This window comes from Theropithecus gelada, chromosome 6 (assembly GCF_003255815.1).
Source record: "Theropithecus gelada isolate Dixy chromosome 6, Tgel_1.0, whole genome shotgun sequence".
NCBI lineage: Eukaryota > Metazoa > Chordata > Mammalia > Primates > Cercopithecidae > Theropithecus > Theropithecus gelada.
Window position 1 is genome coordinate 124,787,891 of NC_037673.1, and position 26,528 is coordinate 124,814,418.

Genomic DNA, 26,528 nt, shown 5'->3' on the forward strand with positions numbered 1-26,528 from the left:
CAGAGGTAAATGGCAACTGGGATCCCGGGTCTTTTGGTGCTCTTTGTTCATGAATGTCTTCCATGTGGGCAGCAGTCATACTCAGAAAGTGACAGCTGCTGCATAAGCCACGATTAGCGGTCAGGGCCATGGGAACCGGACTGCACTCCTACTCACTCACTCACTCTCCGTCACAGCCCACAGTCAGCCTCCCGGTGGGTGGCTCAGACAGTGCGCTACCACAGAGACCAGCCAAATCCATCACACATGCTATGGGTCACACACTCATCCCACACACGGTCACAGCCTGGTGGCCGGTAACTGGCCTAAGGGATGCCAGAAAACAAACGATGTTGAAAGTTGGCCTTTGACATCTGAGAAGTTGAAACACAGAGAACACAAACTTGAAACCTACCTGTACATCCTGTGGTCCCCTTCTTCACTGAGTAACCCAGCTGACAGTGGCAAATGAAGGATCCCTTTGTGTTCTCACATTCCCCAAACATGCAGATATTTGAATTTAGGTCACATTCATTCACATCTAGAAAATTTATTTTCAGTATCTTAGTAGGTGTTCATCACAGTAATTTAAAAGCTATCTTCTATACTGAATAGCATAATACTGAAATACACAGGTGAGATCTAAAATATAATCCATCTGCAAATCATCGTGTTGTAGATAAATATACTTTCTGCCTTTAGAGATTTTTAAAAGTAATTCTTCCTGAGATTTTATAGTTCTAGTAAAATGATTTGAATTTTTAAAATAACAACTGAAAAGGCCTTCCTTTTTTCATGCTTGTGTGTTCATGTGGGTGTGTATGCACGTGTGTGTATAAGTGTTTATCCTTTCTTATGATACCCACCAATGCATGTTTTCATGTCCATGGAAGCCATGAAGCCATCATAGCAGAGGCAGCGATACTCTCCAGGAATGTTGGTACACTGACCGCCATCACAGATATCGGGATTGTTTTCACATTCATCAATGTCTGATGATACAAAATTAGCATCAGATGAAAATAAAAATGTCATTCATCAATCTCAAATGCTTTTGTTTTCTATCTGGTTTCACTTGGTAATATCTGCAGCCATATTTTCAAGAAAAAAATTAACTAGATGTACAAAGCCTATGTGTTTTCCTTTCTATACCTGCACACGATCTCCCATCTGGCATCAGGGCATAACCCTCACTGCAGCTGCATTCGTAGCTTCCCTCTGAATTTGTGCACTGGGTGTCACAGCCTCCGTTCATTATCATACATTCATCGATATCTGTGAAAACAGCAACACAACCACATTACTTGTCAGGTCTGCTTCCTTAAAAGGAGTTTTCTTCTTTTTAAACAGATAATGCTAACGTGGCTTTGAATTTTTCTCCCCACTATGTGTGTTGATTGAACATCATGCTTCTTAGTTCTTTTAACTTCATTTTAGGCAGCATTCCATGTTTAACTGCAGTACCCTAAGATTAAATAATTTGGAAATAGAAGAACTATGGGGATTAGAGCATTTTCTGCATTAAGTTGAGTGAGTCTGCTGCAAGACTAGCATAATATCTGAGATCTGCCCCCAGTCTTACATTCATTTTCGGGACAAAGGATTTGCATAAGCTTCATTATAATTCAGTGCCAAAAGTTTTCCTAGGCTGATTTGAGACATATGAGTTTCAGGCCTGCTTGGTCTCCCCTTACCTGTACAGCCCTGGCGGTCTGGCGTGGCCTGATATCCAGGATTGCAAGAGCACTGATAGGTTCCAATCATGTTCACACATTTTCCATTTCTGCAGAGATTGTCACTCAGGGAGCATTCATTAATATCTATAAAAGATACAAGGAAGTAATGCTTTACACAACGTCAAATCACTAAAGCCATCAGAAAGGTGCTTCACCAGAGCAGTGGTCTCCAAAGGGGTCTGTGTACTCATGGGGAAGTGAAATGTTCTCCTGAGGGATTGAAAGAAAATGCTGGAGTCTCTATTTCCATCTACAACAGTACTGTTGAGTAAAGCTTTCTACAGTGATGCAACTGTTCCCATATCTATGCGGTCTAATACACAGGTGCATGTGCTACCGAGTACTGGAAATATGGACAGTATAACTAAGCAATATTTAATGTTATTTAATTTTAACTGAGTTTACACAGCACATGTGGCTAGTGACCATCATGTTAGACCACACAGACTGCACACATGCCAGAACTGAAGCTAAATACTACTTAATATATGAACTTACACTGGCATGCTCACCTGGTCTATATTAGATGGTGAAGTGTTACCTACATGATTTGAAGTATCCTGATGGAAGACTGATGGTTCCACAAGACAGAGGCATGACAATAGGGCCTTCACGTGTTTGATTGTTTACACTGTGTTATGTTTCGTGTGTCGGGATAGTAATCTACAAATCACACTGCCTGTTTTAAAATAAACTAACACCTATAATATGGGCAGGTGCCTTAAAAATAAACTAGTACCAATAATGTAAGCACAAGATAACAGAAGAAAATGGCAGAGTGATACGCTTCCTTATATAAACTACTTGCCAGGTTTAAGATAACGTAAAAAACAGTGACAATATAATCAGAAAATACCAGAAATTCATTTCAAATTTTCAAAATAACCAAGGTTATACGGCATGGGTTTATGCTTATGATCACTAAGTGTATATTATACAGAAATATACATTTTGTATTCTGCATTGTTCCTTTGGGGGATACTCTTTCAAGCTGTAAGATCCATGAAAACTAAGTAACAAAGTAAACTTAGATCTGTGACTCACTGTACCTCAGTATGTACAACCACGAATAAATATTCTGGAATTATTAGTGTGAAAAAGCCTTTTGTACCACTATTAAAATGAAATAAGAACATTAAAAACCTTTTCATTTATCACTTTAAAATATCTATTTAATCTATAATAAAATTCACCTCATATACTAGCAAAGCAATACATATGGCTTATAAATAAATATATGTGTATTAGAAAGGTGTGCTCAAATTATGATTTGAAATTTAGTGTGCAATCTGTTCTATTTTAGGCTGTCTTATTTGCTTACGGTTTTAAGAAAGATTTCCTGTGAAGAACACGCTTTCTGGCTAAATCAAAGTTTTAAAGCCAGTATACTAGGAACCCAGTAATTCCAGAGACTTTCATGTATTATGAAAAGCAATAGGTTACAATGTCCAAAGACCAGTCTTCAGTCTTCTTATATCCTTTCTGACATCCCTACACAGCTCAGGGCAGATGAAGAAACCCAGTGTTTCCCTGAGAAGTGGGTTAAGGGAGTACCATGTTCACACACATGCAAGCTGCTCTGTGAGCAGGCACAGGGGCGCAGAGTGGAGTCTGCCTGAGTAGATGGGAAGACGCTGGGCAAAGGTGCACAATGCACAGGGCAGCTTTCCCGTTTTTTCCTAATGGAGGATGACACCACAGGGACATCCACAGGGCTCCTCACCAATCACGTGGCTTGCAATTAAAAAAAAGGCCAACCAGAGGAATGCCAGCTCATTCAAGAGTGTCACCCAAGCATCCACTGAAGACACAGCCTGCGTCCAGATGTAGGGAATCTCAATTTCCACCTTTTAATAAGCTAGATCTCATGTGCTCCTCAAACAACAGGTTTGTCAGAACTGATCCCTGCTCTCTACCAGTTGTGCTGGGCAGGTTTATGTGCTGAGGAGATAAACTCACCCACACAGTCCTCACGGGATGGTGACAGCTCGTGTCCCAGTGGGCAGTCACACTGAAAGCTGCCCTCAGTGTTCACACAGGTGCCACCCCTACAAAGGAGAGGGTTACGTTCACATTCGTCAATGTCTGAAAGGTAAAAACGTGAGATCCATTAAAGAACTCTGAGGGAAAAATATTCACACATACAGCGTGGGAGAAAGAATACTATCTGATGGGAGAGTGTGAGTCAGTGTAAGAGATACGCTCACAGGAGATGGGATAATGCTTTCCTCACTTCTCCTACAACCAACAGAAAAACTAAACATTCTACTCTTAAAGGTAGTAAGCTTTCAAGAAATTTAATTGCATGAAATGAGCAAGCTCATAAGGGGTAGAAATAAATAACATTTGCTTTATATCACCCCAGACTCATGATATATTGTTGTCAGTTATTCTAGTGTCTATAACGCTAATCAGAGTGAAGGAAAATCTTAGATTTATAACCTACTATATTCTATGAGGTAAGTCCTATATTGTACTGAAAATTAAACAGTGGGCTAAAAGGTTGGGAACCAAAAGGGTTTGTAATAGTACACAAATAAGAGCAATAACATGGGATTGGCATGACTGAATACAAATCTTGGGGCCACCACGTGATGCTATGCATTTTAAATGAGTCTCACCGAAGTAACTAGTCTGTGTGATTTTAGATTCTACGAATAAACAGGATCCAATCTGAATATCTCATTGCCATGAAGGCGCCAAGACGTTGGGGCTCCCTGAGAGCTATCCAGGAGCACATTTCCTGTCTGACATTTAAATCTCTTCTCTCTCTCACCAAAGATCCTGGCCACGCATGCCATTCACAGCCCAAAGATAAGCAAAGGTCATGCACACGAATGACTCTGTGCTAGTATGGCTTCAACCTGGCGAGGAAGAGCTCACAGTGCTTACCCATGCAGTTCTTCATCATCATGAACCCGCTTTCATAGCCTTCGAAGCACTCGCACTCAAAGCTGCCTGGTGTATTGACGCAGATTCCACTGCCACAGAGGTCAGGAGAAATCCTGCACTCGTCGATGTCTAATTCACAGGGTTTAAAAGAAATTTAAAAATTGAATGAGATAGACTTGGCCTTCCACGTGAAGGTGCTGCACGCTTGAAATGTTGGGGACATTGGTGGCTAACAGTACAAGGGTATGTTTTGAGTAGATCCAGATAGAAGGGCCTGGGGCCTGAGGCACATTCCTTTCCCCAACTGCCAAAACTGCCACGCCAACAGGCAAGTGGTGCCTTTTCACCTGCAAAAATTCTGAATTGTGGATTTCTTTTTGTGGCTTAGAAATAGTAACCAGAAGAGGGGGGCATGGTGGCTCATGCCTGTAATCTCAGCACTTGGGGAAGACCAGGCAGGAGGACTGCTTGAGGCCAGGAGTTTGAGACCAGCCTGCGCAATGCAGGGAGATCCCATCTCTTAAAAAAAAAAAAAATTATTGGGGAGGCTGAGGTGGGAGGATTGCTTGAGCCCAAGGGGTCAAGGCTATAGTGAGCTATGATATATGATGCGCCACTGCACTCCAGCCTGGGTGACAGAGACACAACCTGTCTCAAAAAAGAAAAAGAAAAAGAAAGAAATGTTAACAGAAGGATGAACCCTGCAACTGTTCTATGGCTGAATGAGGCAGGCGGTAAATGAGGCAGCCGGGCCCCGCGACCTCATGTGTGATTGGAGGACAGTGCTGGTCTACTACACTAGCCCATGCCACCCCAGGTTGGAGCGTGTGAAGGCAGGGCCCCTGTCTCTGTGCAGGAGGGACCGGCAGATCCCAGAGAGATAGGCAGCCACGACGGACCAACCCTGAGTCAGAGAGCACAAATAGGGCAGGGCCATGGTGTGTGCCCCAATTTGCGTTTTTGTGTCATATTCAGATGTAAAGCGCTTATCGATTTAGTAAGCCCTTTGGTGACATGAGCTGTCACTATCGTGTGAGGACTGTGTGGGTGAGTTTGTCTTCTCTTTTTATATATTAGAGTAAATAATCTTCAGCATCTATACTCTCAAACACAGGGTTCTCTGAGAAATCTATGCTTATAACTATGATTTTTAATAGAGAAGTCATGTCTATATAAAATATGTTTAAGAAAACATGGCCTGTTTACAAACATTTTAGTTCAAAAATCAAAAGTTTTTAATCTAAAAATCTGTCAATAGGGAAAAATGCTCCACCGCGATCTCTTTATTTTGATGAATTTAATTTTGAAGTTTTAAAATCACAGGATTTAGTGCATAATTTGTGCATGTTCTCTTGAGAGGGGGGTCTCAGTCTATGCTTTCTGCCAGCTTTTACTTAGTTTTTCTGTATTTATTTCTCCAATTACAAGAGTCTTTATTTATTTCCCTCATTACTGGCCATGCGAAAAAAATGTAAATACTTCCTTTTAAACAAACATCTTAACAGAATTTATTGATTCAATTAAGTAGCTAACAATATGTATATTAATTTTCTTTCTATCTACCAGTATCTAGGAACTGGTGTTAAGAGCTATATGAGGAATGTGTTCTAGGGTGGAGCAGGGACAATCTTTGGCTAATGTGATGTGGTGGGAGTTTCATAGTATAAACAGTATGGATTCTAGAACCAGATACCTGGCTACAAATCCCAGTCTGTCATCTACTGAGAATAGAGCCTTGGGAAAATCTTTTAGTCTCTCTGTGCCTCAATTTCCTTATTTGTCATAGAATCCACTTCATAGAATTAAACGAATATTTGTTAAGTGCTGAGAACAGTGTCTGTCTCATAGAAAGTGCATGCTCTCTCTCTCTCTCTCTCTGTCTCTCTCTCTCTGTTTATATAAACTTCTCTGCTCTGCCAAGACTTGGTAATTTGGAGGGTGTGGGCTTTTGAATTGGTTCTTGAAGGTTGTACAGAAATGCTAGCTTTAAAGATACAGAATAAATAGGCAAGAGATGAAGCGCACCAGTGAAGAGAAAGGAAGCATTTCAGGGGGCAGTCAGCCACAGACTGGCTGGACTGGAGAGGCTGACAATGAGTGTGGGTACAAGAGGGACCCATAGGATCACTAAAAGCCCCCAGCACGGGAGGACACCGGACTTTCCTGCTGTGAAGTTGACAGCCAACAATTTTCCACGGAACTTCACATTATATCCTGATCAATGCAGCCCTGTCAACGTGTTACAGACATTAAGCAACCTGGCTAACTTCACAACAAAGGAAGAGGTGGGGTCAGAACTGGAAGAACCCTGAGCTTCTTTATCCAGGACCAGGACTGCCTATACCAGTGGAAGTTGTTCAGTGGGAAGTTACACAATCCAGCCCTGCTTGGATGGTTAACCTGGTGGTTGTGGCAGTGAAGGATTTGACTGTGGGGACTTAACAGGTTGGGAGATCCTGGAGGAGTCTGTGATATAGTAGATACTGTGACATGTCACCCAGGTCCCTCTTCAGGAAAGAAGGACTCACTCCCCCTCCCTGTCAGCTATTGGGAGTGTTGCTGGCAGAAAGCCCTCAGATGTCCACTATCCTAAGAGGACCTCTTTCCTGCTTCCCTGGGTAGCTGTATCCCAAGATTGGTCTTGCAGGTACCTAAGTGCATGGCTTTCATGCCCTACTCAAGGCAACTCTGATGGACCGTGCCAGTTCCAGAACTCCCAGTGGCATGGGCTAAGGACTTCAGTGGGACTGCATCACAGCCCAGTTTCTTTCTCTGCCGACTTCTGCCTTCCTCTCTTCCCTTCCTCATTGTTCATCCCAAGAGCAAGCCCCAATAAACTTCCTGAATGCTCATCTCTGCCTTGGAGTCTGTCTCCTGAGGAGCTTAACCTGCCTTAGTCTAGAAGAAATATCACAGGCACTTGAAATAGCCGGTTTGATGAAAGAATTTGCATAATATTTTTACTTTGGGAGAGAGAGATGTCAAAATTCAATTGGGGTCTTCAATCCTGTTCAAAATTATACTCCTAATGCCTACAGGGAAGTCCCTAGTAGGAGAAAGTACAGGGTAGGGGGAGGAACAAAGAAAGATCAAAACAAAGACAAACTTTCCAGACAGGAAGTTATAAATGTGGGAGTGAAACTCAGGAAGAACAGAGAGAGTTAGAGACAGGATCTGGGATTCAGCTCTGCAGAGGCCATCCCTGAAGTCATGATGGTAGATGAAACTCTGAGAGGCAGAATAATGCTGAGTAGAGGACTCTGGCAACACCCAAGGATGGGAAAGGCAAGAATAATCTGTAAAGGTTAGAGAAGAAACATCATCAAGATAGAAGGATGATCAAAACCGGAAAATACCGCAGAAACTAAGAAAAGAAAAGAAAATCTCAGGGAGACATCTAGCAAGCAGAGAGGTCTAGGAGGAGAGATGTTTTACCACCACAAAGATGTTTTGCAAGAGTAGATGACTATATGTGTATGTGTCTGGGTGACAGAGGGCAAAAGTCAAAATTACAAAACAAATGGCTGGTTGAAAGAGAGGGGTGAGACCTAACAGCAGGAAAATGGAATGGTAGCTTGAGAGAAAAGAAGGGCCGAGGAGATATTTTGAACCTGTGTATGTATAAGTTGAGGAATAGGGAGCAGAGAAGAGGAGGAGATGCTAGCACGAGGAGAGAGGAGCGAACCTGCTGAGACAACCTAGAGCAGGAGCTGGGAAGGAGGGAAAAGAGGAGGTAACCCCAAATCCAAGGAGAGCATTACACCTCATTCTCTGTCACTGGAGGAGAGGGAGTGGGGGATAAAGGAGACTTTTTTTCTTTTTTTATTTTTTGAGATTGAATTTTGCTCTTGTTGCCCAGGCTGGAGTGCAATGGCGCGATCTCGGCTCACCACAACCTCCGTCTCCTGGGTTTAAGCGATCCTGCTGCCTCAGCCTCCCGAGTAGCTGGGATTATAGGCACCCACCACCACACCCGGCTAATTCTGTATTTTTAGTAGAGATGGGGATTCTCCATGTTGGTAAGGCTTGTCTCGAACTCCCGACCTCAGGTGATCCACCCGCCTCGGCCTCCCAAAGTACTGGGATTACAGGTGTGAGCCACCGTGCCCAGTGGGATAAAGGAGATTTTATCACTAGAGAGGAGGCTGTGTGAGAAGGATGCAGGCAGTCAGATTTATTCTCAACGAAGGAGAACAGGAATGGATGGGGGCGGGTTGTATATGAGAGGGCATGTAAGCCAGGGAAGAGGTTTAGAAGCAGCGCTGAGAGAAATTCAGAAAGCGATGAATGGAGATGAACATGAGTGTTGCCAAGCAGCTTCGAGGACTTGGAGGTGAATGCAGGAATCTCAAGCAGCGCTCCTCAGACTCTCCCAGCAAAGCACAGCCGCCAGAGAGGAGAAAACAGAGGTAAGGGGATGAAGCTCTGGAGACAGGGCTTGAGCAGACTTCAAGGCAGCAGGACTTCAGAAGGCCAGATGGACAGCTGTGAAAGGCTCAGAGATAGCCTCAGCTGAGCAGGCACAGGAAGGAGCCAAGAAAGACACTGCTGCGAGGTCAGGAAGAAGGAGCAGGCAGGAGTGAGGGTGATAAGGGGAAATTCCACAAAGAATATGAACAAAGACAGTGCTGAAAACGAGATCCTGAAGACACAGCTCAAGCATCTGGAACAACATGGTATACTAATAGAAAAAGTTAGAACTTCTCATCTTTTTCAAAGAGAACGTTATGGGTATGGATGGTGACTGAAGTCTAATATTAAGATATCCGTTCACAGATGAGGAAAAGAAGTCATAACTTGTATGTCACAAACCTTAAAATCTTTAAGAGAACACTACTCAATTTTATGTAATTCTTTAATGACTGTATTTCTTTAGTCATCATATATTTTGAAAATCATATTTGTATGCTGTTCCTAAATCTAAAACAAAGAGCATTTTCATGCTATTTTGCAGTTCTCTCACGAGTTTATTTGGAGAACTGGTTTAAGTGTAGGGAAAAGAAACAAAAATCAAAATTTTCAGAGCTGGATGCAGTGGCTCAAGCCTGTAATTGCAACACTTGCGGAGGCCAAGGCAGGAGGATCACTTGAAGCCAGGAGTTTGAGACCAGCCTGGGAAGCAAAGTGAGTCCCCATGTCTTAAAAACAACAACAACAACAACAACAACAACAACAACAACAACAACACTTTTTAATTAGCTGTGCATGATGGTGCACACCTGTGCTCCCAGTTACTTGGGAGGACTGCTTGAGCACCGGAGTTTGAGGTTGCAGTGAGCCATGATCACGTCTCTGCACTCCAGTCTGGGCGACTAAGTGAGACCTTTTCTCTAAAAAAAATTAATAAATAAATAAAAGTTTTCATGTTCTCAATGAGAAGATGAGCTTTTTAGGCTGGTACTTTCAAACAGAGTAAAGGAAAGACAGACAGAGTTTATCAAATAAAACAGCAGAACCATCTTACCTGTGCAGTTCCTTTCCTCCATGTCTAGAGCAAAGCCACTATTGCAACGGCACTTGAAGCTTCCGATTGTATTTCTGCACTTCCCATAGGTGCACATCCCAGGAAATGCTTTGCATTCATTGATGTCTAAAAGCAGAATAAAACCAGAATGTAGAGTTGGTTGATATAAACGATTGGGTCCATCACTTTAAGTTAAAAATCTGTCATGATGGACAACAGTAATGCACCCAAGTGAAAAACAAGGCTACTCAATGTTTCAGTGATCACACTGCTATCACACACAGGAAGCTTCAATACAGTGAAAAAGATCATATATATATATATATACATACACATTATTATTTTTTTTTGAGACAGAGTTTCACTCTTGTTGCCTAGGCTGGAGCACAATGGCACGATCTCAGCTCACTGAAACCTCCACCTCCCAGGCTCAAGCAATTCTCCTGCCTCAGCCTCCCGAGTAGCTGAGATTACAGGTGTGTGCCACCACGCCCGGCTAATTTTTGTATTTTTAGCAGAGAATGGGTTTCACCATGTTGGTCAGGCTGGTCTTGAACTCCTGACCTCAGGTGATCCACCCACCTTGGCCTCCCAAAGTGCTGGGATTATAGGCATGAGCCACCACACCCAGCCAAAGATCCTATATGCTTAAGAAAGAGTTCTGATCCCTTTATTTCTCACTACTTGTTTTATAAAGATAAGTGGGGACAGATAACTTTTTGCTACAGATGTAGCTATCAGGGCGACATCTCAGGTTGTAGAGGAACAAAGAGTAGAAGAGCAAGATAAGCAATCTGTTTTATCTCTTTACTTCAATGCCATCTTATAGAGGGCATTTATACTCTTGGGACAGAACATAGGTCACAAAACATAAGTTTAACCGAGAAAATAAAGCAGGAAGTCAAACATTGAAAGCAAAACCAATTCTCAGAGAATGTGGAAGGCTTCCTGTTGGTGAAGAAGGACCAAGGCGCTGGCCGCAGGCAGTTACCTTTGTAAAATGGCCGCCCAGTAAGAACATCCCCTCGGTTAGCAAAGCCAGCCCCGCGGGGGCACAGCGTCTCATATTCCTTGGTGCCAGGTTTGGGGCACTCTTCACACTCAGTGCCCCAAGCCGCCCCGACAGCACAGCAGCAGGCATCCATGCGGAACTTTCCAGGAACGGGGTGAATGCACTCATCTTCATCCCACTTCAAGTAACACTGCTCCATGCGAATATCTACACCGAGAGTGAAATCACAGGGTGAGAATGAGTTGAAACACCCATTGAACAGTCACATGTCAAACGTCTGCTCAGCAGCAGGCATCACGCAAGGCCCTTGCGGTGTACTGGTGGGTAAGACACAGTCCCTGACCTCCTGGAATGGACTCCACAATGACAGTAGTTTAAGGAGAACAAAGGTGAGATCCTCTTCAGTCTTTCTTAATTCTCACGAGAGAATTAAGAAAAGAAAAGGTCCTCAGGAAGAAAAGGTCCTCTCGTGACATGACTACTTCATGTCTATGATTCCTTTTTTGTATTGTCCGGGCGACAGGGCCAGACTCCGTCTCAAAAAAAAAAAAAAAAAAAAAAAAAAAAAAAAAAATAAGATAATTTTAATGATAATTCTTCCCATTCAGAGAATTGCTTCAAGTGCCTTTTAAGCAGCCCTGTCAGATCCTGTTCATAAACAGTAAATGATCGGCTATAATCTATTTGCCAATTTGTTACAACTATTAAAATCACTACAAAAGAAAGAAGTGTTATAATATTATTGCATTTAAGGTTTTTTTTTTGTTTTTTTTTTTTTTCTCCTGCCAAATTTACCTTTTGCATCATGGTTTTTCCCTGGATTATGTGAATTTTCCTTTTTAAGGGGTCAATTATTTATTTAAATGTCACATTTTCCCTCCAACTTCAAAACAGACCAACATTTCAGTGCTTAGCCTGTGCTAGCCAGGACCTTAGAATATCTATAAACAGTTCCTACATCTAAAAGTAAAGTAGACCAGCATGGTCTATAAATAACATGTTCATCTGTTAGCAAATAGATTTATTTTCAAATCATACTAAAGCACTTGGCTGTTTAATTACAAATATGGATAATGAGTTTGGAAAAGTTTCCTTAATCAAATAACATTTCTTTGATAAGAACATTTTAAGACATTAAATCCTTTCCAGAGGCTGAAAACTGTTTAACAGAGGAAGGAGATCCCTGATGGAAATGTACACATAAAAATTAATGTTTACTACTTTAGTTACTGTCAATACTGATTCTTTCAACTTCTAAACCAAAGGTAACATCAACTTTAGCAACTGCCTTTAGCCTAAAGTTTCACAGAGTTACATTTCTGAATACTGGAAATAAAAAGTCCTATTTTTTTTTTTTTTTTTTTTTGAGATGGAGTCTCATTCCATTACCCAGACTGGGCGTGGCATGGTGGCTCATGCCTATAATTTCAGCACTTTGGGAGACTGAGGCAGCTGGATCACCTGAGGTCAGGAGTTCTAGACGAGCCTGGCCAACACGGCAAAACCCCGTCTCTACTAAAAATACAAAAATTAGCTGGGCATGGTGCCGGGCGCCTGTAATCCTAGGTACTTGAGAAAAAGTCCTATTTTTAAAGAAAAAATAACTGTGGTAAATTTTTATTTTGATTCAGCAGACTGAATGTAGATACCCACAGATGGCGATTCTGTCTTATATATCTACATTAACACAAACCAAAAAGCCACATGCTTTGCCAGTGTGAGGTGTGATAGTAATCCAGAGTATCATTATCACAGGGCTCTGAGGGGCTAGTCTCCTTATAGCTGGCTCCGTCCCATAATGTCAGCAGGTAAGTAAGAATCTTTCCAAGATGTGAAAGTCTTATATAAGTACAGTTGGCCTAAGAACTCTGGCCTGAGTCACACTGTGAGGTTACTGAAGGAACCTGCTCAAGAAGCCCAAGACAAACTAAAAATGTACCATTTCAAAGCTTATTGGAATAAACTGGGGTGAGGGGGGAAAGGCATTTAAACTATGCATGTAAAAACTTATAATAGCCAGGAAGAGTAATCCTTTCTTTAATACTGAGACCTCTATAAATGTTAATATCAGGAATTAAAAGTCAGCACACTACTGAGAACTCTATGAATATTTATATCAGGAATTAAATGTCAGCACATCGGCCACAATAAGGCCTATCAATGCTGCGATTGTCCTTGCATGGAAATTAAAATATCAATTTGGAAACCTCTGGATGGTCCATGTTCTCTGCAGTTTGCTGCAGTCCCCACTGCTCCCTGTTGTCGCTTCACTCACTGATATATTACATGCTTGGCTCCTGTAAGCATCTGAGTTTGGGATGCCTGATTCACACGAGGTTCTATCAAAGCATTTACCACAACTTTAGTTCTCAGAATACTTTACATTTTCATGTGCCAGTTGCTTCCTGAAACTTTCTCACATCCTCAGACAGAATTAATTAATATAGCATAATTTAAGCAGTGACAAAAGCATTTAAACAAAGTACAAGGATGAAGAATCCAATATATTATCTTAGAATATTTTAAAATGCTTTAATTTTTTTTTTATTTTTTCTCTGAGACGGAGCCTTACTCCGTCGCCCAGGCTGGAGTGTAGTGGCGCGACCTCGGCTCACTGCAACCTCTGCCTCCCAGGTTCAAGCGATTCTCCTGCTTCAGTCCCTCGAGTACCTGGGATTACAGGCATGAACCAGCATGCTCAGCTAATTTTTATATTTTTAGTAGAGACGGGGTTTCCCCATGTTGGCCAGGCTGATCTCGAAAGCCTGATCTCAGGTGATCAACCTGTCTCAGCCTCCCAAAGTACACTCCCAGTCATAATTTTGAACAATGTTATTGAAAATTTATTTTGCCTAATAATAATTTATAATCAGCGATATATCTTCATATATTACAGCATTTTGTTATAGAAGATAACTTGATTTCATTAGTCATCTGATCGTATTGATACTATTTTGTCATTTTCTTTTTTAAAAATTTTGACAGTTTTGGGGGAATATTTTGTCATTTTCAAATGATACTTATTTCTAAACATCGTAGATCACTTAAAGATAATTTTTAAAATACTTAAAAATCTGAAAGAAATTTTCTTTATTTTTGTACTTTGGATATTATATTTTCTAAATAATTTTGTATGATTTTACAGTCATGCTTTCAACCCAGATTTAAATGTGCTATCAAAATTCAGTTAAAAATGAAATCTGTTTTAATTATAATAACTAAACTGTATGGTATTGCAAACTTTTTTCTTACCAGTAAATTTTAAACATCACCGAGATATTTAAATACTTTAAAGATCATTGCATATAACATCACTATTATTTACGTTTTGTCTACATGCCTAAATTTCAAATACAAATCTATGTAAAGTTCTTTTATAAACTAAAAACTTACTGTTCCATAGCTTATTGGGGAAAAAAAATCTCTAGGTAAATGAAAAATCATTGTTACATACAATGAAAATTAATAGAAATGTATTTTTCAATCATGAAATTCAAGTTCAGTCAACCATGACACTAATAAAGAAAAAGGTCAAATCACCATTCCTATAATACTATATTGAAAGAAAGAGATTCATCACTACAGATCTTTAAAAAATAAAGTATTAAGAAAACGTAAACTCTAATAGCAGTAAAGGAAGGACCAAGATTAGTGAATGTTTTTAAGCAGAAGCAACATATCTTTGCAGATGACTTTCCCCATTGTATTCAGGGTGTAGCTGCAATGAGCTGACAAATGTAAACTTTTAAAATCCTCGTCTCCAACTTTCCTTCTGCGTTCAACCTATTCTTACTCTTATTAACTCAGTGTGAAAGACTGAACCTGCCTAAATTATCTGGTTAAAGAAATGGAAGATTTTGAGATAGATTTTTGAGCAGTACCAACTTTTGGCATGAAACAGAAACAATTTCACTTAAATACATTCACTTTTAAAACAGCCTCTAGTGATTTCCCCCTAAATATCTCATTTAAAGTAAGTTTTCTCAAGTACAAACTCTGTGGTGTTGGACTAGCCACTGCTTAAAGAAGGAAATTCATGGCTTGTTTTATACATGGAATACATGAGGGCGTGAATCTTACCCAAACACACACGGCCGGTCCCATCCAACGTAAGGCCTTCAGGGCACTCGCAATGAAAAGATCCCTTACTGTTGACACAGCGTCCATTTGGACAAACGCCAGGGAACACCTCACACTCATTAACATCTGCAGGGAAATGGAGCCAGCAGAGGAATAAAGATGTTACAAACAGAAAAAGCAGGTGTGGTCCTACTTCATGTATAGCATTTTCAATCCACATTCAACACAACGGGGATTACTACTTGAGTTAAACAGAAATATTCCACAACCCAGTCACCCGCTTTCCTAGGCACCAGCTATGAAAATTACCACAGCCTTGCCTGTCCATGAAACACAGCCCAAACATGTGCCCTTGCCAGCTGTTCTGGGCCTTAAAGTCTAGTGATGTATTCATGAAATTTACACAACTCCATAAAGAGGAGAAATGGGAAACTCTAAGCTGTTTCCTAAGAGAATTATGCTAAAGCATTTGTTGATTAGACTGAGTATTTTTATTGAAATGTCAAGGTTTCTGAAAATGATAAACATTTCCAAAGTTTGAGAGTGAATGTTAATTTTATGTACCGCTCTAAAGACGTATAGTATCTTCCAAGGAAGGATACACTCACCTTCACATGTAACACCTTTAATCCTGGCAAGCCCTCTTGGGCAAGCTGTATCTGTAAGAACAACAGGACAAATTTTACTTCATTATAGAATAAAACACAACCATGTTATGCTCAAGAAGAAATATAATGGAATCAAAATGGAACTAAATACAAACTGCAAGGCGGGGTCGTAGGGTCCAAGGACATCACTGTCCCCACTTCATTCAGTAGGGCACATGACTTTCTGTGGTACCTCCATCAGTATTGACCTGTATTGAGATTCTCATAATTTTTCCTACAATTTCTTTTTGTTGTCACATTGACAACTGAGTTAAAAGTAAACAGGTCAGGCGCGGTGGCTCACATCTGTAATCCCAGCACTTTGGGAGGCCGAGATGGGTGGATTACTTGAGGTCAGGAGTTGGAGATCAGTCTGGCCAACATGGTGAAACCCCATCTCTACTAAAAATACAAAAATTAGCCGGGCGTGGTGGCGGGCATCTTTAGTCCCAGCTACTCGGGAGGCTGAGGTAGGAGAATCGCTTGAACCCGGGAGGTGGAAGTTGCAGTGAGCCGAAGTCACGCCACCGCACTCCAGCCTGGTGACAGAGCGAGAGTCCGTCTCAAAAAAAAAAAGTAAACAAAAGATTTGAGGAAAACAGCCAACACACAAACAAGGATACTGGAGGATACAGTCATCTAGCAGATTCTAGCTGATTCCCTTCCATGAATAAAATATTTAGAAGGGCTGCTTATGAGCCAGGATAAACCAAATACACATTTTAAGAGGTAAAAAACATTAGCCAGCAAAGATAACATTTTAGCAAAGGTAAATGATCTCAGGTCTTCTTCACTAAGGAACTTCATAGTGAAAGATGTGTCCTAGCGGCAGGAGAAGCTTTCCAAGGAGAAGCCGAGAAGCCCCCCAGTCAGGCTCCTACCTAGTTCACACCGCTCACAGGGGCTCCCCCAGGCGGCTCCGAGGGTGGCACAGCATTCAGATTTCAGAGTGGCTCCATTAATATTCACCTCACAGCGGCTGTCCTGGATATTGAGCCAACAGGTCCCCTTCAGGCTGTCTGAAAAAGAACAGGAAAGGTTGGGGAGCTCTTACCTCTGATGAAAATAGAATTCAGCTGTGTATATGAAAAGACATTTGTTAAAGTATTCTAAAAAAGAAGGGCCAGGCAAAGTGGCTCACGCCTGTAATCCCAGCACTTTGGGAGGCTGAGGCAGAAGGATCACTTGAGCCCAGGAGTTCAAGACCAGCCTGGGAAAATAGCGAAACCCCATCTCCACCAGAAAAAAAAAAAAAAAAGATACTTTAAAAGTTTTAATAGCGGGGCTGGGCGCAGTGGCTCACGCCTGTAATCCTAACACTTTGGGAGGCCGAGACGGGTGAATCACCTAAGGTCAGAAGTTCAAGACCAGCCTGGTCAATATGGTGAAACCCCGTTTCTACTAAATACATAAAAATTAGCCGGGCGTGGTAGCAGGCGTCTGTAATTCCAGCTACTCAGGAGGCTGAGGCAGGAGAATCGCTTGAACCTGGGAAGTGGAGGTTGCAGTAACCTGAGATAGTGCCATTGCGCTCCAACCCGGGCAACAAGAATGAAACTTTGTCAAAAAAAAAAAAACCAAAAAAACACTTTTAATAGCATATCCTTTGAAAACACTTTCATGTACCTGCATTCAAATATGGTTTATTACATATATGTAATATGTACTATATATCTCTCACAATATAGTAATTAATATAATTATATCTATTGATATTCTAAGGGGAGCTGTCCAAGATTTTATGCTGGTACTCAGAAACACAGAGCATTGCCATTTTGCCCATGTTGGTCTGGTCTTGAACTCCAGGCCTCTAGCAATCCTTCCATTTCAGCCGCCCAAAGTGTTAGGATTACAGGCATGAGCCACTGCGCCCCACCCTTCTTCTTTTTTAACATACTATAACAACATGATAAGACCATTACTTGTGTGAAAAGTATTCATAAGATTTATCCTTAATGACAAATGCTTTGATATTTAAGATTTTTATCATATAAAATCCTTCAATCTCCTTCTCCCTTAAGTCCCTACTAAATAATCACACACAATGTATGTTCTGTTATACAGAGGCCAATATTTCTCCAACTGATAATTATTTGATGAATAATTTAAAAGAAAAAAACCCCTATAAAACAAAGAAGGAATAAACACTTACAAAACCCCCACTAATGCATTCCTAGGGCTAATATCTGATGTATTTTATTTCAGGCATTTAAAAAATGTGTGTGTGAGTGTAGATTTATCTCTAGTTCAAAAAGTAAATCATACTTATGGTAAACAATTTGAAGAAATAGAGAAGGATGGGGGAGATGTAAAAATCACCTGAAATCCTCTAGAGATAACCATTCCTAACATTTTAGACTGACTCCACATCAAATTTAAGTTCTTCCTTTTGAATGGTAGAGTACCCAGTGAAATGTTATGCACTTTAAAATGTTTATTGTATGTGGATTAAAGGGAATAATGAATGGTTAGTATATTTTTGGTGGCACAATGAAAAGTTTTTCAAATGAACAAATAATAAATGACTGTTAACTGATTTTGAAGCAGTGATAAGGAATCCAGTCAAAGCTGATATGGCAAATACTAATTGGCTAAAACAAATCATATGTCATGTTTTCCTTGTAGAGCAGTGGCTCTCAGTTAAGTGTGCATAATATTACCAAGGCGCTTGTTAAAATGCCAATTCATAAGTTTCCAGGTGTGCAGCCCAGGAATCTGAATTTTGACGAACTCCTCAGGTGATTCTGATGTGGGTGATGTGGAAAACACTCTACTAAAACCTCAATAGCATATTGTGGCACTAAGAGTTGGAAGAAAACAAAGAATAAGTGTATTCCTACAGTATTTATTTGAAAATTCATTTTAATAATAATATGTACAGATAAAATTTACTTCTGGCTGGACACAGTGGCTCATGACTATAATCCCAGCACTTTGGGAGGCCGAGGCAGATGGATCGCTTGAGTCCAGGAGTTCAAGACCAGCCTGGGCAACATGGTGAAACTTTGTCTCTACAAAAAATACAAAAATTAGCTGGGAGTGATGGCACATGCCTGTAGTCCCAGCTACTCAGGAAGCTGAGGTGGGAGGATTGCCTGAGCCCGGTAGGCAGAGGCTGCAATGAGATCGTGTCACTGTATTCCAGCCTGGGCGACAGAGTGAGACCCTGTCTTCCAAAACAAAAAAAGTTTTTACTTCTAAATTCAACAACAAAAACAACAAAAAAATCCCCCATAAACACAGAAAGGGAATTACAATTAAACTGTAATGGGCCTATGATGGGAGAAATAGTAATTTCTCATTCCCTAGGAAACACAGGAAGTTACCAACAACCTAAACACCAAGACAGAGGCGGAAACAAAACAATTCTCTCCTGTACGGAATAAAATGTTATGGGGCAAAGGTGTGAAAAAGAGTTAGACAGTCACTTTGTTTTTTCACTCTGGCTGAAATGTTCGGTTTGGATAAAACCGCAGAGAACCATTTGTGTCAGGTCTCAAACTACAGGCTTGTTATAGATTTACACCTGTAAATTCCATAGCACAGAGGAAACAGAGATGCTTGTGTAAGGCTACTGTGTATTTAAATGATCTTTTACTGATCCGGACTAATCTGATTTATCACCTTGGTTGTCATCATTTTAAGTAAGATAAACAACAGTTATTGCTAAGATTTATCAAGACAGTGACAGGAACTGGAAGGCTTTGTTATGTATTTATTTACTCATTAAAACAACCCTGTGAATTATGTACAATTTGTAGATGAGAAAATTTAGGCACACAGAGGTCAACCAATTTACCCAAGGTCACCCAACTAGTAGAGTGTCAGCATCAAGATTCAAGCCCATGCAGTCTGACTGCAGAGCCCTCACTCTGTAGCACTGTGATTCTTTAGGCTGGTGCTGCATCAACACTTGAAAAGCTACAAATCCACTGATAGCCCCCTGCACTCCCCTCCAGGCTCATCCTTCTCTTCTCTCTCTCCCCAATTCCTTTCCTCCATCCTCCCTCCCTCTCTCCCCATTGACTCACTGTTGTGTGTGTATACCCGCCCCTGCCCCCATACTCATACACAACTGAGATACAGATGTAGATAGTCAGGAGTTAGTTAAGAACTCTCAAAAAATAAAGCAGGGTAATTAGCTTGAGGGTAGAAACAGGAGAAAAACTGTTATTTTATCTAGGATGGTCAGAGAAATCATGACTTACAATGTGGCATCTGAATACAGACATAAGGAGAACCCTGCAAATCTGAGTGAAAAACATTCCTGCCAGATAGATCAGTGGACTTCAGGTGGGCATGTGTCTGATGCAGGAGCTGGAAGTAGGCCAGTCTGGTTCAGGCTGAGGGGGCGGGAGGCAGAGCAGGGGCAAGATCATGAGGAGAGTACAGGCTTCGGCTAGGACTTGAGCTTTTACTGAATGAAATGAGAAGCCAAGGTTTTCCTAGACAGGGTTCCTGGACAAAGAATGATATGCTCTGATTTATGTTTTAAAAGGGTTGCCTGGTGACTATGTGGAGAACTGACTAGAGTATGGGGAAAAGAAGCTAAGGTAGAGGCTACAGCAGTAATTACGAAGAGAAATGATGGTGACTAGGATTGGGGGTTGGTGTGGTGATGGTGAGAAGGGGTTGAAATGTGGATAAACTTCAGTGCAATCAATAGGTTTGCTGATGACTTCCATGTGCAGCTTGAGAAAAAGACATCAAGGATGCTGCCAAGGTTTTGAGGGGCGGCAGCTAGAAGAACGGATTTGCCATCTGCCGAGATGGAAATGTTCCTGGGAGACTTGGGTTCAAGCCAGTACACAGGAATTTGGTTTCAGACATGGGAATTTGAGATATTGATGAGCCATCCAAGTGGAGACACTGTACAGACAGTTGGAAACACAAATCTGGAATCGGTGGCAAGGTTGAGGCCTAGAATTCCATTATCAACTAGAGTGACACATGTGAGACTCAACACAGAGGCTCTTGAGGATGAGTGTAGAAAGACAAACAGAGGTCCAAAGACAGACTGGCGGAACACTTCAGGTTAAAGGTTAGGAGGATAGGGAGGACTCAGTAAAGGAAAGAGAAAATGAGCCATAAAAGTCAAAGGAGAAGAGAGTTGTGCCTGGGAAGCCAAAAATGCAAAATTTCTCTAGAAAGAGTGAGTAATGAACTGTGACAAATACTGCTAATAATCTAAGGTGAGGACTGAGAATAGACCATTGGATTTGACAGCAGAGTGGTCACAGCCATATGTCCACGCAAGTTGAAGACAGAGTGCAGACCCAAGCCAAAGATGAGGGAAACTGGTCTGGATTACATAGAACCATCAAACCACAGCAGTATAATGCATAAAAGATTAATCAAATGCATCGTTCTATTACATTTAACCATATTCAACCAGAACACCATAGTCTTCTTAAGCAGTTTGCAGAACAGTTTAAGATTAATTTATATTTAGAAAGCTTGAAAAATAGATTCTAAATCCTTAAATATTCATAGTATTCAACTAATTCATATATAATCTAATGTAATTTTAAATCAGTAATCATATCATGAAATTTCAAAATGTAATGACCTGGACCCTGTGGAAGAGAAAGTTGCAGGCTAACCACTGATGAGAGCCACTGACAGTCCTATTATACATTCCTGACTTTTCCTGTGTATATTTTACTATTTGTTATTTTCTTTTGCAACTAGAATTCTCTTTTTAATAAAAAAGTACATAAAATAATGTCTAAAATTTAAAAATATTAGGGAAATTGCATTTTGAGCAGCTCTACACTGGGCTATTCAAATTTAATCATAATAAATGAAAGCACACAATACATTGACTGAGAAAAATATGGTGGTGGTTAGTTGTTGGCAATTGGAAGAATGACATAAAGACTTGGGGGTAAAAAGTCTTTGTTCTTCTTTGGTTAATAAATATAAGGGCAAAAGGCCAAAATAATGGAAGTCTACATGATGAGGCAAAAACGAAGTATCTTTGATGCTCAAGTGGCATGCAGATTTAGTTTTCTGAGACATTAATTGATTAATGCTGAATTCATTTCCTTTGCATAATAAAATGACTCCATCTCAATTGGAAATTGTGGCTTAGCAAAAATATTTCTGCTTTACTGCATCCAACCCACACACCCCGCTGGCCCCCCCACCAACCCAGCCCGGAATTCTATAAGAAAAAAAGTAATGCCCCAGGCAGATGGCAGTCTATTTCCTAATATGGAGAGCTGAACAAGGCTCAAATTTCACCAGCTGTACCTCATTGGGAAACGAGGAGCTGGTGTTTCCAAAGAGAAGGTTTTCATTGATAATTTTGGACTTGGTCATTTGTCTTTACGTAACAAACAGATACTCTAGCATCCAGCTAAATATGGTTAACATCAGACATACTACTGAAAAAACTATTGTCTTTGACAAATATGAAACTAAAGATTCATTTTGGCTAGATAATAAAAACTGCCAGTTAATTTGGCACTATGTAAAACTGAAATATCTTCCTATTTGGAATATATATTTAGTTCCCCTTAAAGGTGGATACTAGCTAATGATGTGAACTGTGTAGGCCTAGTGAATGGAACCACAGATGCTGGAAGTACGGAAAAATTACTGGGACAGTTTTGTTCCCTTTTACATGCTGGATTTTTCCTTGCAGTAACAGATCAATCTTCTTTAATATACATCCTATGTCATTATCAAGAACTGACTTTAAATGTTTTGAGACATATTGAAAGATGCTAGTTTAGATGTTTTAGAATAATTTCCCCTAGAGAATTCCAAAAGCAAGAAAACAGTTATCTTCTCTTCCTTGAAGCCCAAAAGTTTATGATTGATGGAAAAAAAGAAAAAATAATAAATTCCCTCTATGTGTTTAAAAGCTTCAAATTCTTGTCCTGTTAACTGAATCCAAATTTCATCACATTTTTTGTTTGCCATCGAAGTTTGTTTATAAAAAAAGTATGCAGTGGAGATTTGATTATATTGCTGCCTAAGGCATTTTTAGGGTAACGGATATGCATATGTGTGTGGTATGGAAATGATTATAAGTTATAGCATAATATATCTACTTATATGAAAGGAAGATTTCTAGAATCTAATAAAAATTGAATAGGCTGCCTAATTAATGCTATTATGTTTTACCTCTATGTTGATACTGAGTAAAAACAACTAATGTAATGCGTAATTCTTTTCTTTTTGGAATCATATTCTGTTTTTATCTGTAGTAAGGCCTGAGATCTGTGCTGATCTTAGCAGTGAAATTGAAGCATCAGTATTGTGTATGAATCTTACCAATACAGATCAATCCTGTGGAGCTGAGTTTGCTGCCGGGCGAACATTCACAATTGAAAGATCCAAGGTTGTTTCTGCAGGCCCCATTGACACATGGGTTGCTTTCACATTCATTTATATCTACAATCCAGAAGGAAAAGATTCTGTTAGAACTGCCATGTGTTTCTGGAAAATATTATTCCAACAAGCCATGCAATGCCAGAATGTCTGGTAAACTTGGCTCTGGTAATTTTAATATGGATCTATGAAGCATAAAGTGAATAGGGAATGGAGGCATGCATTTTACATTGTGGATACATATCTATAGGATTGGGAACTCAGTAGGACCACAGCGATCAGCCTATTGGGAAAGAGTTCAGTTACATGCTTTTTCAATACGTCATCACAACTTTACATAAATTGGATTTTTCCCCCACATAATAAGATGTAATTCCAGGAGCAACATCCTGTGCACAAACAAAGGTGGATTGCTCTGATCATTTATGGTTTAATGGGGCTCTGAAAAACTTAAAAAGTCCATCTTGGAAGCAAAATATCACAATGCTGCTTTAATTCCAAGCTCTTGGGTACGAATCAGAAAATAAGGACTGAAACATTCATGGTGGGTACATAACTCTCCTCTAGTCCCTATCCACCTTCTCTGTCTTTAGTTCTTCACATTTACATGTTTAGTTTGCTTAGTTATTTTTTAATACAACTAATGGTGGTAAAATAAAAATTAGAAAACTTGATCAAGTATAAATAATTGCTTTAAATAGGCCTCTACAATCATTAATTTGATCTGAATGAAATATTCAAATCAAATGTAATTCAATATGCATGAAATCATATAATATAAACAATTCCTGTTGATGGTCAGAAGTAAGCAGAACTGCCCTATGCCTATGTTCTCAAGTGGTGATTAGAGAAAATGTCAAGCCTGTAATGTGAAATAGTTTAACACATGAGTCAATGAGAAAGAAACACAAGCTTCAGGTAAAGTACTATGAACAAAATCGAAGACATTTTCAGTGTAAATTCAACCACTTCTAAAGTGGTACACTTTTAAGAAGTGGCACACAGTTTTCTTTACTAAGTTAATTATCTGAAACAGGCCAATAGTTCTCAAGGCATTTTATATCGAACACTGGGGTTTTTAAGTTCACAAGAACACTTTTTCTTTCTCTAAATATTTCTTTGAATTTATTATAAAGCAGTTTACTGAGGAAAGCATGTAAACAAATAGCTAGAAGACTTTAATCCTGAAAGAGCGAGACTCACAGTTGATTTTTTTTGTCAGTGGACTTCACATGCAAATTTAAAAATCAATGTGAAAAACACTTTGTTACTTCAACACTACTGAAGGAATATCCAGGTGCTAATTTAATTCTTGATATATAAATTGTTTGAAGAAATATGAATGTATTTTGCTTTCAGGTTGTTAATAGTGAGAAAACCTCTTAAAAATTAAAAGAAGAGATTTTGTAAATATAGCACAGATTTCTAATGAAAACATCAATCCCAGAGTATAAAAACTCTTTCATAAAAACACAATGTAAAAAAGAAACCAGTTAACCATAAAAGAAGCAGATAACTAATCTAAGGATATACCACATATAAATCTATTAATTTCATTTGTAAGAAGCCTGAAAAAAGAAGAATTTCAATACTGTGTGTTTTTAAAATCTCTATTTTAAATTAAGCAATTATGAATTCAGAAACTATAAACATATGCACTGACAACTACAAATATCAACTATTTAGTTTTCCTTTAAATAATATGTTGTTATGTTATAAATGTCATGGAACCAGGAATTGAAACAGTTCACTGTACATTCCTGGAAATAAACTTCAAAGCACATCTGGTTTACATTTAACTAGTTATGTCACTGGAAACACAATCTAAACCACAGTGCTTGCTGTAAAAATTTTAACTTTCACAGACTCTCAGAGCTCAAACAAAAAAAGAAACAAAGTTTCTGTAACTTCAATCTGAAATATAGAAGAACTTCACTCTATTATTAGTGCTATTTGTTATATATTTAAAATAGTCTGTTGAAAACATGAATGACAAAATCAGTGCACAATACAAATACACAAGAAAAAGCAAAGATTTGCAATGAATCTGCTAATAATTCCCTGTCTAGTCTTTGGAAATTAATTCAGAAAGAAGAGAATGAAGAGAACTGCTTCAGACAGAAACATTTACTGTTTGAATGCAACGGTAGAAATAAGAAAGCAACTCAATGGAAAAAGAGATTAGTAGCCTTCAAGTCTATTCTTTGCAAAACTCTTAATGAAATGCAAATAACAGTGGGAAGAAAGTGTAGAAATAACAGTTATTTGGTTAGTTTTCCCATGATAAATCATTTTTATTTCCTTCAATGTCATAAGGCTGGAGCCAAAAGAGTTGTCTATCATTTCTTCTCTATTTACATAACATGAACTTCTTTCCTATGAATGACGGACATAAAATTGTTTTTTCATTAAATAAATCTCTCAGCTTAAGAATAAGTATGCTTGTAATAAGTGAAGATTACTCTTTCTAACACTCACTGTTGCCTAATTTGGTATGAAAGTGCCTTAATATTTACATAATCACCTTATGTTACACTATTAAACACCACCAGCTCCTACTCTTCTTAACTGTTCATGTAAGCAGGAGAGTCTCTGATTTTAACTTCTTTGGTATTTCAACTCTCAGAACCTTTGTACTCTATCTTACTCGTCCATAAATAATCATTGATAATTCAGTGTACATAGCAAATAGAACCAGACACTATCCATTTAGTTCCGCATTAGGAACTAAATCATGTGAGAGACACGATAGCACCAGAAAGTATTTTCCTAGACAGGGAAACCAGTTCTAAAAATCATCAGTTTCCTAGTTAAATCAAGATGACGTCCCACCCTGCTCTTGCTTTCTAAGTTTCCTGAGATTTAACGGAAGCTTATCCTCCAACAGACAACAGACAACAGACAAAACTGAAAAAAGGCTGTAGGAAGGAAGTGTAGAAAATCAGGAAAAACAAAAACCTTTAAAATCCCTTCTTCTATCTTTCCAAAGAAATCATAGAGGAAATATGGCTAGGATACTTTTTCATAAAGTACGTTTCTCAGAGCATTTTGAAGAATTGGTGTTAGAGATGGGAGTGGGATCTAGAAAATAGAGACTCTGTAGTTGAATACATTTGAGAAGCCTGAGCTGGTTTAAAAAGAGGGCTCTCATAACCTATTGAAAGATATTCCAAACTCTTAAGTGTGTCCCCTTCTCATCTACGGAGAAGACGAACCTTCAAGTATTTTCAGTGGGAATGGAATGAGCACTCCTCTTTGAGGAGTTCCTGCAAAGATGTTGGACAACAGGGGAAACTGTCACCAGAAGTAAGTTTAGAAAAAGGGGATTTTATGCTGAAGTTTTCTTTTTTTTTTTCTTTAGGCTAATTATTGTTTTC

The 26,528-nt window shown here is 39.5% G+C and overlaps 1 protein-coding gene across 1 annotated transcript in view; it reads right to left on the reverse strand.

The window, feature by feature from the left end:
• Window positions 1-26,528, reverse strand: part of FBN2 (fibrillin 2) — a 270,471-nt gene that overhangs the window by 70,667 nt on the left and 173,276 nt on the right. The window contains exons 20-31 of the mRNA XM_025388372.1: window positions 23,095-23,214; window positions 16,692-16,829; window positions 15,772-15,822; window positions 15,164-15,289; window positions 11,063-11,290; window positions 10,072-10,197; window positions 4,608-4,736; window positions 3,675-3,800; window positions 1,674-1,799; window positions 1,132-1,254; window positions 846-971; window positions 395-520 (exon numbers count right to left, since the gene is read on the reverse strand). Of these exons, the coding sequence (XP_025244157.1) occupies window positions 395-520; window positions 846-971; window positions 1,132-1,254; window positions 1,674-1,799; window positions 3,675-3,800; window positions 4,608-4,736; window positions 10,072-10,197; window positions 11,063-11,290; window positions 15,164-15,289; window positions 15,772-15,822; window positions 16,692-16,829; window positions 23,095-23,214 (1,545 nt within the window). The remainder of the gene's footprint in view (window positions 1-394; window positions 521-845; window positions 972-1,131; window positions 1,255-1,673; window positions 1,800-3,674; window positions 3,801-4,607; window positions 4,737-10,071; window positions 10,198-11,062; window positions 11,291-15,163; window positions 15,290-15,771; window positions 15,823-16,691; window positions 16,830-23,094; window positions 23,215-26,528) is intronic.